Source organism: Cydia fagiglandana, chromosome 8, assembly GCF_963556715.1.
Source record: "Cydia fagiglandana chromosome 8, ilCydFagi1.1, whole genome shotgun sequence".
In the NCBI taxonomy this organism is placed as follows: Eukaryota; Metazoa; Arthropoda; class Insecta; order Lepidoptera; family Tortricidae; genus Cydia; species Cydia fagiglandana.
The window spans coordinates 2337709-2351449 of NC_085939.1; the positions used below are offsets into that span (position 1 = coordinate 2337709).

At 39.8% G+C, this 13741-nt stretch overlaps 1 protein-coding gene across 4 annotated transcripts in view; it reads right to left on the bottom strand.

Moving 5' to 3' along the window:
* LOC134666419 (teneurin-a) overlaps positions 1-13741 on the bottom strand; it is a 65408-nt gene that overhangs the window by 17295 nt on the left and 34372 nt on the right. For all 4 annotated transcript variants that reach the window (XM_063523555.1, XM_063523556.1, XM_063523554.1 and 1 more), the window contains 7 exons: positions 10426-10554; positions 9631-10305; positions 9199-9393; positions 5928-6137; positions 2578-2763; positions 1503-1649; positions 832-1039 (listed from right to left, as the gene is read on the bottom strand). In XM_063523555.1, the coding sequence (XP_063379625.1) occupies positions 832-1039; positions 1503-1649; positions 2578-2763; positions 5928-6137; positions 9199-9393; positions 9631-10305; positions 10426-10554 (1750 nt within the window). The remainder of the gene's footprint in view (positions 1-831; positions 1040-1502; positions 1650-2577; positions 2764-5927; positions 6138-9198; positions 9394-9630; positions 10306-10425; positions 10555-13741) is intronic.

The following is a 13741-nucleotide window of genomic DNA, read 5'->3' on the forward strand; positions in this document are numbered from 1 at the left end:
TACCAATGCTAAGTTTTTTTACGTCGCGTCGAGCAGATTCATATTATTACAGCTATTCCAGTAAAGTTCGGCACTAATGTCTGTCATGATTCGAGTGTTGTGAAAGAGCTTGTTTAACTGGAATATATATGAAAACTGTTCGAAAACCTTTGAACGCTAAATTAGTTTAACTAAATATTTTCTTCTCGTTATTATCAGACGCTTTTTTGTTCAGACAAACAGGTTGGGTTAGACACACACAAGGGATAAACATTAGACAATACACAACACATCGGATCTGGTGTGAAAAATAATAAATACAAAAACTGATAATACGATGAAATCATGGTCAGTGATGAAACTTAACCATGCTAGGATCGCAAATGATAAATCAATATTATACACCGAGAAAACAGGAAAATCAAAAACACTTCCACCAGATGATAAAATAAATTTAAAATCACAAAAGTATCATTATCGGTTAAATTAAAATAACCACACCAAATCCTCGGAGAGGTTAAGGAAGATGACTGGGATCACAAATGGTTTGGGTGCTGGATCCTAATTACGCTATGTAAATATGAATTTTGTTCTTCTCCTCTCATATTTATATTACCTATCCGTCGATGGTCACGGATCTAAAATCATTGTAAAGTGCAAATATATTAATCATGAACGGTGCAAGATATCGATAGGCCAATCCTATGTCGACTTGCAAAAGATACCGTTGCATCCAAGCGATCAAAATGGCCATCGCTTTAAGTACTCTACTGGTACGATATCTTTTACGTGCATGAAGTGATTTGGTGTTTGTTTAAAAAGTTTTTCATTAGGCTTAATTAGTGCACTCACCTTTCCGAGTACTCGTCCATGTGTGCGTAGCTCTGGACGGAGTTTTCCTCGATGAGGAATTTAACACGCTGATAGAAGGACGCGGTGACGGAGGGCGGCTGTTTCCTCAGTAGAACCTCGACGGGATCGTTGGAGGCGAGGCACATGATGTGGTCGGCGCACTCGGGCCGCGTGCAGCACTCAGAGTCCGAGCAGTCGGTCATGCCATCTTCAAAACCATTTGCCATTTATAAGGTTTTATTTTGCTATTATGTTCACTTTGTAAGCGTTTAAGAGGTCATGACCCCCGCTCCGGGTCGTTCCTTATGCAAAGGATGTCCATCGCGGTTCAAAGTGGCAACGCGGCGAGCGTGATGGGCTCCTTTGCATCTGGCGGGACTCGGAACGAATTTTGTGAATAGTTTTTGTTTTATTAGTTGTTAGTTTAGGTTAAGAAACGGATGATTTTTGGATTTGTATTGTTTTGTATTGTAGATTGTAAGATTTGCATTGTATTGTATTGTAAACTTTGACATCGTTTAATACTGTAGTAATGGTAATGATTAAATATTTGCTTTGTAAATGTGGTTTACGGACAATAAAAAAATACTTAAGTGTATTGTGTAAAACTAACTTTTTAAATAAAAATTACAAACTAAACGTGTACATTGCTCTCTGAATGCAATTCCTACCTTCGTCGTTATCTTCGTTATCGGTGCAAGACAATTCGAGTGCGATGGAACAGTCGGTGCCGGCCCATCCGTCGGCGCAGGAGCATCGGTAGACGCCGTCCTCCAGGAGGCACTGGCCGTGCCGCGAGCACGCGTTGGGGCAGCCGGCTGATCAGAATGTCCACGTGAATAAGTTGGTATACATACATCCGTTGAATTATACAGCAATAGGTTTTGTATAAATACAGAATCAATGAGCTTAAAAACAATGTGCACATTTGAATATTTTATAGAGCGAGGAAATCTTGCATTTTTTACAATTTGAGTCCTGTAATTTTTAAGGTCCTAAGGTCCAAAAGAAATTGTGAAGGCAACGACGCCAATGACTGTTTCAAATAAATTGTTTTAACCTAAAAATAACCTACGAAGGGTAAACTGAATCTTATTTTATCCAACGTATATTGATTAAACTATTTTTAGATGTCTTTCCCATCACAGAACAATGGTGTTCCAGACCTTTGGGAGGCGTGCGCGGAGCCGAAGCCAACACGTAGAGGCCCTTTTGACACTTTAATGAAATGTAAGGGGTACACACACAGAGAAACTATTTTTATTATTAACGCATTTACTGCTAGTGCAAGCTACGCGTTATGTTGACTATGGCTAATAAGGCTAATAAACTGAAATAGATGTCATATGAAAAAAGCCTCCAGTATAATTTAATAATTTAACCCATATTTTAACCGGGAGCTAAAGTGGGATCGAATCAGCCGCTTCTATATTTTGGCGCAGACGCCATAACCACTTGGATGCTTGATTAATTTATCTGAATATTGCAAAAAATCTGTTGTATTTATGTACTAAGTATCCAGTTAATCTTCCGCTGTCTTTGACTACTTCTCTCAATTAAAGACTCATCGCCAAGCTGAACTCACGTAACGTGCAATGTCGTCCGTTCCAGCCCTGCGTGCAGACACAGGTCCCGTTCTTGCACTGGCCGTGGTCGTGGCAGCGCTGGTCGCACGGCCGCTGGTCGCAGCGCGAGCCCGTCCAGCCGTCGTCTTTCTCAATTAAAGACTTATCAAGCTCAACTCACGCAACGTGCAATGTCGTCCGTTCCAGCCCTGCGTGCAGACGCAGGTGCCGTTCTTGCACTGGCCGTGGTCGTGGCAGCGCTGGTCGCACGGCCGCTGGTCGCAGCGCGAGCCCGTCCAGCCGTCGTCGCACCGGCACACGCCCTCGGCGCACACGCCGTGCGGCCCACAGTCCAATGAGCATACCACTGCAAATATGTTACCGTGTTAACAGATTGAAATTACAACAGTTATATACGGTGTCCCCAACCCGCATTGAGCTAGCGTGGGGACTATAGCCCAAGTTCCGTACCTCAAAAGGAAAAAACGGAGCCCTTAAGGCCCATTTACATGGTGCGATTTTCTCGCCTCGAACGCACGATTATCGTAGCACGAGAAAAAATATAGTATCATGTAAACTAAACATACGATATCGTACTAGAAGGAGCGATAATCGCCTCGCCTTTGCTGATTGAATGTCTCCGTGTAAACAAAATTTTAATGCGAGAATCGCATTTCGAGATTTTCAAGTTCATATTTGGTGGTGTCCCAATTTTATGCGTTTTTTGGGACATTTAAAATGTTTTATTAGCCAAAACGCACAACAATATTTTTCTTTTGTACTCTGAGGGGTGAATTATGTAGGTCATACTGATTTTCTTTTACTATGGAGTGTGGAGCCAACTCCGAAATCGCGAGAAACAAATGTGCTTGTTCCATAGAAAACATTGACGTAGGTATTATGACTCTTCGAAATTTATGACAACCTACCTACCTACCATGGAGTAGGTAAAAGTTGTTTTGTATGACCTACATATGTATTCACCCCTCAGAGTGTATAGTCAGATATCAGATATCACAGAAACAACGTGTAGGTATACTTATATGTTGTCGTTTCCCGTTTCCCGGCAACTTATTTTTTCTTAAAAGCAACGTCACGTTACTTCAGCCAAGAGCCAATATTAAAATACTCGTAAATGCAACTTAAAATATATTAAAATTAAAAATAATGAGAGAAACAAGAAATATTTACTAGGAATATTGACAATATAGTGAAAAGATTAGTAACTAATCACGTAAGTTGACAGGTAAAACCCGTACGAAAATCGGTTCGCACCGATTCGTGCGATACTCGCACGTACGTGAAAAAATGTCATACGAGAACCAGTTTAGACGAGTCGAGAAATCGTATGCAAATATCTCCCTAGAACGCAGCTCCCCGTGTAAACTATTTCGCCTGGCGATAATCGCCATTCGAGTATCGCATGACATAATCGTAGGCGAGTTTTTATTTCTCGCATGAGTGTAAACATTTTTATTCGATAATCGCCTGACGATTATTGCATACGATAATGTCATACGATTTCTCGCCCCAAAACGTGCGAGAAACTCGCACCATGTAAATGGGCCTTTATACTTACCTTACCTTAACTCGTGCGTCTGTCTGTCCGTCTGTCACAGCCTATTTTCTCCGAAACTACTGGATCAATTAAGTTGAAATTTGGTACACATATGTATGTTTGTGACCCAAAGACGGACATGTAACGTAAATAAATAAATTTTAAACATGGAGGCCGCTTTTGGGGGGAAATGAGATAATTAAAAAATAAAGTTTTTCTATCTATATCGTGTTACATATCAAATAAAAGAACTCAATGTGAGAATTTCAAATATATATTTTTTTATAATTTTAGAATAAACAGTTTAGATGTAATTCAAGAAAATAGGCAATAAATGACCATTCCCCCCCTTTATCTCCGAAACTACTGGGTCTAAAATTTTGAAAAAAATACATAAAATAGGTCTTTACCTATAGATGACAGAAAAATCTATTAGAAACATGTAGTCAAGCGTGAGTCGGACTAATTACTTAGTTTTTGATCCGACCCCTACGGGTTTTTATAAGGCAATCCACTCGCGTTGCACATATAAAAAATACATTGTTAAAAATTGAGTAATGTACGGAACCCTTGGAACGCGAGTCCGACTCGCACTTGTTTTGCTTTTAGTTACCTACATGTATAGACGTGCTCTCAATAGATAATTATATATTTTACAAAATTTTATAAGTACTTATTTAGCGGCTTATAAAATACACCTTAGTTACAAATCTAATTCACATATGACTTAAACATAGTTTCCGAGTAAAATGGCTGTAACATTACGAACAGACGGACATGACGGGTTATGGAACCCTAAAAATGCTTAATACTTTTTTTAGATAGGTAGATATCAAGAGTAACAAGCCTTCATCCTTACTTAGTTCTGCCTAAGACGCCCACACACAAACGATCCATTATCCATTACCCAACTTATTCGCAATATTTCTTTCAGATTTATTTATATCCCCAGGTGTTATTGTAGGTACGTTTATAGATAAAATAGGTCTGGAACCAAAGACTTTCAATCTTGAATTTAGAAGAATTTAACATTTTCCAACCGTCAGTGAGATTATTCTAGTCCAAGATAGGTATAGGTATCTATATTATACATTAGATCAAGATATATGTAAATATAAGCCGAGACATATACCTATCTGGTTCTTGGTTCAAAACCTTGTTTTGTTCAGCTTGTTGTGTATTACTTACCGTACGAGCACCTACGTATGATTTATGCGTATTAAATAAAGTAACAAATAATGGATTAAGATGTTTTTAGGCCAACGATAAACTTTGTACGTTATGTAGGTGGGCATAATTTAATATCTGTTTAATCATAAGCTGGTATATACTTAAATAAAGTGTACAATCAATTGTACTGTAGCCTATGATAGTATTGATACTATCCTTCCAAGTTATCTAACTAGCAGTTTAAAAAATATCTCTTGAAAATAATTTCTTCACTTCAATTATAAGATCGGATATCAATCTCTAAACCACTTCACCATAGTCTTCGCAAAGCACGCGGTACAAAGCGTGATAAGAGAGAGGTACCTAACTGCTATTGATGACCCCTCAGATAACCCCGCATCGAAAAGTATTACCTTCATAACGAAATCAACAACACTAGGTAAACTTGTTATTGTAAGCACCTCGAGCAGCCGTAAGCAGAGCATAAATCACGCGTATTTTTGATTCAAAAGCTATGCTTTCGAATTGTTCGAATCAATTAAATCCTCGAAAATAAATCAATGAAATATAATTTGATATATTAACGAAAAGAAAAACTTCCTGATGATCCTCAACTGACTCTATTGGATTGGATATTCTGATTGATTAGGGATTAGGGAAACTAATCTTCAAGGGAACGTTAGAAGCCCCAATTTTTCGGTTGGCCTGTTCAAGCAAGTCTCTCCAGTCCGATCTGTTTGAGGCCTTCCTTCTCCAACTTTTTGAGTTGTTAAAGTTGAAAAAAATAATGTAAATACCTTTACCTTTAGCGCAATCGTCCCCAGTGTAGAGCGGGTCGCAGACGCACTTGCCAGCGTCGAGGTCGTAGACGCCGCGCTGCGAGCACGCCGGCAGGCAGCGCTGCACGCGCGCGTCGCGCTCGCTGCACGCCGCGCCGCGCCAGCCCGCGCGGCACACGCAGCGCCCGCGCACGCACGACCCGTGCCCACCGCACGTCGGGTCCAAGCAGTCCTCTGTCCAAAAAAATTACAATATAGTCTCACAAACTAATTTTGTCAGAATAAAACAAAATTATACGCATCCCTGTGACACAGTATATTAACCCTGTGAACGTCGCGCACACGCCAATATCATGGACACAAGCGAGCCAATATAAACCTTAGGTACCTACTCGAAAGGCAATGACAGCGTACACTAATAAGCGATGTACGTGTTGTAAGGAATTTCCCGTTTTGAGGAATTATTTCCCAGCAAGCATGAAATTGTTTTAATACCTTAATTTGGTCCTAAATATGTACATACATTTGGATATTAAAAATGGCAGCCATTTTTTACAAAGTTTGACTACGAATTCATATAAATATTAGGTAGGTAACTCAGATATCAATTTTCATTTTGATTACAGCACGTCGGACGTACCGTTTAAGTAGGTACCTACATACAAGCAAAAAACTGAATAGAGCAAAAATGTATGCACACCTCCTGGGATAGCGCAAACTTGGATTACACGAATACAGTGACCAAATGAAGGCATTTAAACGATTACTAGATTGCTGGGAATTAATTCTTCAAAGAAATCGAATTCGATTGGCTAATAAGAAAAACAAACATCAACAATGTTTTGTACAATTAAAACAAACAGCGTCTTTGCTGTTTGCTCTTGCAAACAGCAAAGGGAAATATTTTATCTCTTTTGAGTTTTCTTTGGGTAGTAGAAGCAAAAGAAAACAAATGACTATAAAAAAGATTGCACGTCGAAAGTCCTTATTTAGGTACCTATCAGCTCTTTTGCCCACCTCATCATCATTCATCATGTTTGCATAATTATGATTGTAGATCACTGTGATTACGGAAAGTGTATGCCAATTTTGGAAAAAAACGTTAAAGTGAAAACTTTTTACTATAATATTCCTTTTACCTTAAGAAGATTTAAATTATTAACAGCAAATCTGTAAACCTTACAATCCTTTGTGCTAACATTGCTATCACAGTACATATGTTACTGGTTTTCGAAAACTCAAAGTTACCTAATTAAAAATCTAACTATAAAATGAAAATCATGCAGATTCAACAAGGGCTGTGCGTTCCGGGTTCATGTATGCAACCCACTTAATTATGCTTAGTGGTTAATTATTTCAACAGGCACGTATGATGCTTGTGCTAATTTCTAATTCAGGGTTGAATTGTTTCCCTCGGTAACTACATATTTTCTTCATCCACTCTTTTGTATTGTTTTAGTTTTCTGGTTGCCAGAACGCGTCAGGAAAAAAAAAAGTGACACTAAGTATGTCTTCTACGTATTTTGTATTACGTTCTCGTTCGTCTTGTTGTTGTTATGAAAATAGTTAGAACATGTATTCATAAGATAAAAGATAAAGAATCGGTAGGCAAGCGGGGGCGTGGGAGGCAAGAGAGCTGACATTTCGCTTCTTCGTACCTACCATGTTTCTATTCCCTAAATGAATACTTAGAAACAAATTTAACTAATACCTGGAATTAAGTGGAACCTAGGTTTATTTTATTATGTAAGTGCCTTTCTCCTTATTTGCTGCGCCCAACAAGGTATACATACATACATACATATATAGTAGTATACCCTATAATGGACGTGGAACCAGTAATGGGACAAAAAAACATAATTCCTCTAAAATAAGTATCTAAAAGTAGTTTATAAACACTGGCTGTATATTATCATAAATAAGAGTACTAGAGCTGTTTCCGTTTGAAGTTTCATTAAATTTGGTTGTTTTTTAAGAAATTGGCGTCAACCCAAAAGTTGTCGTGTCACTGAAAAAAAATACCACTACGAATTCTTAACAACGTCGCTAAGAAAGGTGAGTTGATTTATTAAATTTTAATTAATTAATACTTGATGAAAACTAGAATGTGTTTTGTTAATTGCATTTACCATGAGATAAGGTATACAACACACTATGTTGTGACTCCACAGATGTAAAAAAAATAGTGGTATTTGACCCAATCCCATTATAGGAGCTGTAAAACTGCGTGTCTCCTATGATGGGACAATTGACAGAATGATGCTTGCCATGCCATAATTTCATGTTTAAACAATATAGAAGTAAAATGTAGTTACAAAATATGTCAATCAGGAGGTGTTCTCGGACTTCGGATAAATTAATATCGTTTTTCCAAACTTTTATTTAACTTGCCCTGTTAGTTAGTGTGGGTCCAATCTTGGTAGCTGAATTCGGGCCACTTTTCGATTTCCGATTCAGTTGAAATTTTGTGTAAGTACGTAATTAAGTATGCAAATCGGATGATAATGCAATATTATGATAACATGGACCTGATCTGATGATGGAGACAGGAGGTGGCCATGGGAACTTTATCGCAGTAAACCCTAACTGAGAATTGTCTCGATGGATCTAATACAATAATAATTGGCTGTGGAAAGAAAAATACATTCAGCGATAAAAGCTAATACCAAAAATTTAATTTTTTGCTGTAACTTATTCCCCATTTCAATATTTTATACTGATAGAGCAATGTCCATTATAGGGGGCCCATTACTGGATCCACGTCCATTACCGGGGGCCCATTACTGGAGCTTTGGTGTCCATGACTGGAGAAAAAAAGCATAGTTTTAATTTGTTAAATATGTGGAAACTAATTACAGTATCTTTGGTACAACACGCCTAAAACATGAAAGACAGATAGGACTTTCATCTTTTAACACGCTAAGCGGTAGTCCATTTACATGTATAAGGGAAATATCATAAATACTCCAAATTTCCTCTTAAATGTCCCATGACTGGTGCTGTTACTATAATGGCTCATTTACAATCGCATCCCTATTTCCAAACATTTGAATTTAAAGGTTATTGTGCAGTATTTACACACTTAGGGCCAGTTGCACCAACCACATTTGACAGACCGGCGCTTTACTATGAACTTTCCATACATAACGAACTCTACAACGATACGAACAGTTTGGTGCAACCGACCCTTAGTATGGCGCTTTGAATGTATAAGTTATTGCGTCGTTGTCTCCCTGCCACCGTTTTCTCCTGGATTGAAATATTATTTCCTTTTATTTCTTTGACACAAACTGACCTTCGTCACACTTAGGTCCTTTCCATCCAGCCTTGCAACGACAGTGGCCCGCGATGCACTGGCCCTTGCCGGAACAGTCGGCGGGCTCGCAGTCGTGCGCCGGGACGTCGCACTCGGCGCCCTTCCAGCCCTCGGCGCAGTGGCACACTCCTCCTGCGTACGCGCCGTGCCCGGAACACAGTACGGGACATACACCTGATATGAGAGAAAGAATTGAACTTCAAAGTACTTAGATAATAACTGGGCGATCGAACTTAAACTGAAGCGCTTGTAAATGGAGGCCTAAGAGGCTCTCCAAAACATCTAAGGCAAATTAAACCGTAAAGTTAACTTAATAATTAAGTATTTATTTTTAATTCTAAAGGCTCCACGGAATTATGGGACAGCGTAATTGTAGGTACTTAAGTAAAATATGTATAGAAGAGAACTTACTCTTAGAGCAGTCGTGTCCCTCGTATCCGTCCATACATTCGCATTTTCCTAAATAGCAGGAACCGTGGCCAGAACAGTCATCGGGGCAAGAATTCGTAACTCCTTCGGCTTCGGAGACGATCATCTCGACTTTATGTGGCTGCAATTCATCATTGTACATCGAAATAAACCATCTTCCTGTGTCGAGATACTGTAGTATACTGACATTTACTCGCATATCGGTCGATCTCTTGCTTATCGTATGGTTCCATCTCTGAAATGGGCTAATCGTGCTCAGCAATGTTTCAAAGCCGTCGTGTTCGCGTATGTCGTGTCTATGCGGACTCCGTCTCCGCCTTAGCCTATGGTCGACCCTGCCACCTCGAATGAATTCTACGAAGTCGTATTGTGTAACGCTAGGGGCGACATTCCTTCTTCCGTATACGGCAAAATTGGCTCCCCAGGGTACGGTGAAATTAAGGCTAACGTAGGCGGGCTGTTTGTTGCGGAATTCAGAACTCCAGAACTGGTATGCAGGTATCGTTGCACTGTGTAATTCGTCGAATTCTCTAACTTCTAGAGCTGGTGACCAGGGCGGCAGGGCAGCTTGCTGTGCTTGCTGTGGTATCACCGCCGACTCTAGCGCCGCCTCCGCCGTCGTCGACCAGCCGCCCAGCGACGATGTTGATATAGATTCTACAAACAATATTTTATTTACATACGTTAAATTGTGCTGACGCATTTAAAAAACTTGTATCCAAAATTAATTAAATTATTATAATACGAAGTATAATCAATTTGAAAGTATTTACATACCGTCCGACGGCGAAGATGTTGATAAAGCGTCCCTAATTCCTTGTGCGTGTGTAACTGCTTTTACGTCTTGAACCATCACCATGCAATTTGAATTGTCTATATTATAATTATTTTTAATTGACGATAACGCTGAAACAAACAAAAATATATTTATTAGTAACGAGTTTCGAAAGGCCAAACAATAAATATTTAAAGGCCAGTTGGTTAAGTTTTTTCAGTTAAGCTACGACCGTGTTAAGCCAGTAGAATCTCTCGTTTAATCTGGTCTTCCAATTAAATTTCCAATAAGTTTGAGTCTTATCAGTGGCGGGCCATCGATAATGCCCAGTAGCCGAAGTGTAATTCCACTTTGTAGTTTGTTCACACGGTTGTCGCAATAGATTACAAAATGCGACACAATGTGAGGTGTCGCTCCGAGCGGTGATGTCGGTAGGTGTGTGAGGGGTGGGGGTAAATGACGTGAAGTCGCGTCAAGTTTTAATTAAGCGAAGCACGGCCGAGGCGCATTTTGTGGCAGTGTGACGAAGCAATTGGTTCCGCTGCCGCAGGCCGGGCTCGGCAGCCCGCCGAGCACGTAGGTGGTTCGGCGACACCCAACCATTTCTTGCTCGAGGGAATGTCGTTATCTATTCATTGTATTTCAGTCGCTGGCTATCGAATCGATCATAGAAAGTCACGCAACGCAGTCTAATTGGATAATTCTTCACGGCACTAAGTACAGCACGGGCTGGAATAACAGTAGCGAGTTCCTTTGATGACACGATTTAGTTTTTGTTAGAAACAAGCGAACCATAAAGTAGCTTCAATGCTCAAAAACATTTACCGCTCCTTATTTTAGAAAGATTCCTCAGAGCACGTCAGCTTGTAAAATCAGCAGTAGAAATATTTGTTTTAAGTCTTTCGAGCACAGCAATATTAAGTTTGCAAAGAGAGCGATGTTGGGGTGCAAAATAAACGACGTTGTTGGTATTGTAATGCAAAGAGAATTTATTGTGTACATTTATTAGTTTTGTAAGACGCGCAAGCGGCCGGGATTTGTGCCTCGACGGGGATGCGATGTTTATTTGTTTCGGAGCGTGCGCAGGATGTGCGCCTAATAGATGAGCATACGCGCGGCCATGTGTCACTCCATACTGCCATCACTAATTACATTTACGGAATCACTTTCTAATTTGTTGAAAGAATTACTGTCGAGTCGAGCCGTCGAAGTACTATTTATCTGATGGTATGTATATACATACCTACTCGGGCAATACCAATGTTCATTAATTTTATAACGAGAGCTTAAAAAATAATTAAGCAGAATTCTAACGGAACATGATTGTAGCTCTTACTGTCAGCGATAGATAAAAAAACCGGCTAAGTGCGGGCCGGACTCGTGCACGAAGGGTTCCGTACCATTACGCAAAAACTGCAAAAAAATACGTTTGTTGTATTATATGGGTCGTTGGACAGAAACCGGTGGAGGCAGCTCATCGGCTCCAGATGCAACCCTGATACTGACCACGATCCTCAGACACGAGGGCCCGAATCGTCCCGTTTTTATCCTTTGGGTACGGAACCCTAAGAAGATCCTTTGGTTACAGTAATTGAGCGACTTTTAAGCATCTGAGAAACACCCTATCACCGTCAGAATGGAGTTAACGGTGTAAAGTAACTTGGCATTTTTTGTCGAAGGGGCGCCCGCAGTGTTTTTCATAATTCCTGCGGATAACCCCAGGCGGTGTCGGAGCAATTAAGTTATCGTCTCCCCCGACACCGACAGGCGGCGATCTGTCCCCAAGATTCTCTTCCAGATAAGCGTCACAACGCGTCGATGCCATTTGGCCGCTCGCGCCGCGCTCCGAATTGAACAATTTACATTAACCACGTCGCCGATAGTTTAATGACAATAACCTTTATCAGATCAGCAATTTAAGGATAAGTAGGTGATTTATATTCAGTATCTATTAAATGGTTGAAGTGGATTTGTAAGTTTTTCCAATCGGACGGCGGTAAATGGCACAGACATTTTTAACACTACATTTATTGTCACTGCAGCTTTTGAAGGCAATGATAATGTTGTCTGAGTACTAAACGTTCTATGAACGCGAATTAATATTAATAATAGTATTATTTTTAAATATGTCAAAATAAGAGATCAATCGCGTCAGTTTGCGTTCAAAAGAACATATCTCTTGTTGCTAAGCTGTTAGAGAATGACCCTACTCCTGACGCTAGTCTGATCTGCTACTTTCAATGCTGACTGTACCTAATGAAAAAATATTGCAACCTCTTATTATTAAATACGGCGATATAGCATTCAAAATGTGAACGTTAGTAGATAAAATGTGCTCAAACGACGCAATTTCCGCCCACCAAAATAAAATATGGCAATGTGGTAAGTCGCGACTTTTCCCGATGATCCCTCGTAAAATCTATAAATTATCGCCATTGAATAGCGGCGAGTAGGAAATGGAGGGTACTGTTGTTGACGACTGCTCGTACCGATGCGCGGACGATTGTGTGCAGATGGACGATGTTTGCTATCTCTACTATTTTTCGAGTTAATACAATTTATTGTAATACGATTCAGCATAGATTGCATCGTGCAGTGGGGGAGCGAAACTCGTTTGATGGAGTCCCGGGGGACAGACGCGCCGTCGCACTGACTCGGTATTAGTCACATGATAAATCTCCGCGTGCGCGTCGGCCTATCTCCTTCCATTATTTACGATATCTCATATCACCGTCCTTGTCCATAGCACTAGTACTACAATCATTCGTGGGAGGGTCGAGGCCTCTTTGCCCTATTTTATAAGAAGCGCGGACAAGTACAAATGCATTTATGTATGGAGTGAAATTTAATTCAATGAATGATTGAAAAACGAACTACGTACGGCTTAGCGATTTAAGCTTTAATTTGCCAGAAATTGCACCTCAAAGATTAACGAAATAGAATAGAAAAATACATGTCTAGGGAATCCCGTGTGTGTGAAATCACAGCAATAGGTTATCAACTCGCCCTCGGCACCTAAAATTCGATTTGCAAAGCTTTGTAGCTTCCTCTGGGAAATTAGTTATATAATATAATGCGTATAATTCCTTATATTTAATATAACTTACATTAAATATAAGGAATGCATATTTGCATATATTTAGGTCGGTATAAAATAAGAGGGATGCATTAAGTAGTTATAAGTCATTTAGCGGTTAATTGAAGTCACAAGGTAATATTTCTGCAAGAGCAGCATTCTACGATGTTATTTGACTGCTAACTACGTGTAAATATGTTTACAGTTCATTTTCTGAGTAGCAAAACTTGTCGGGGTCAGTG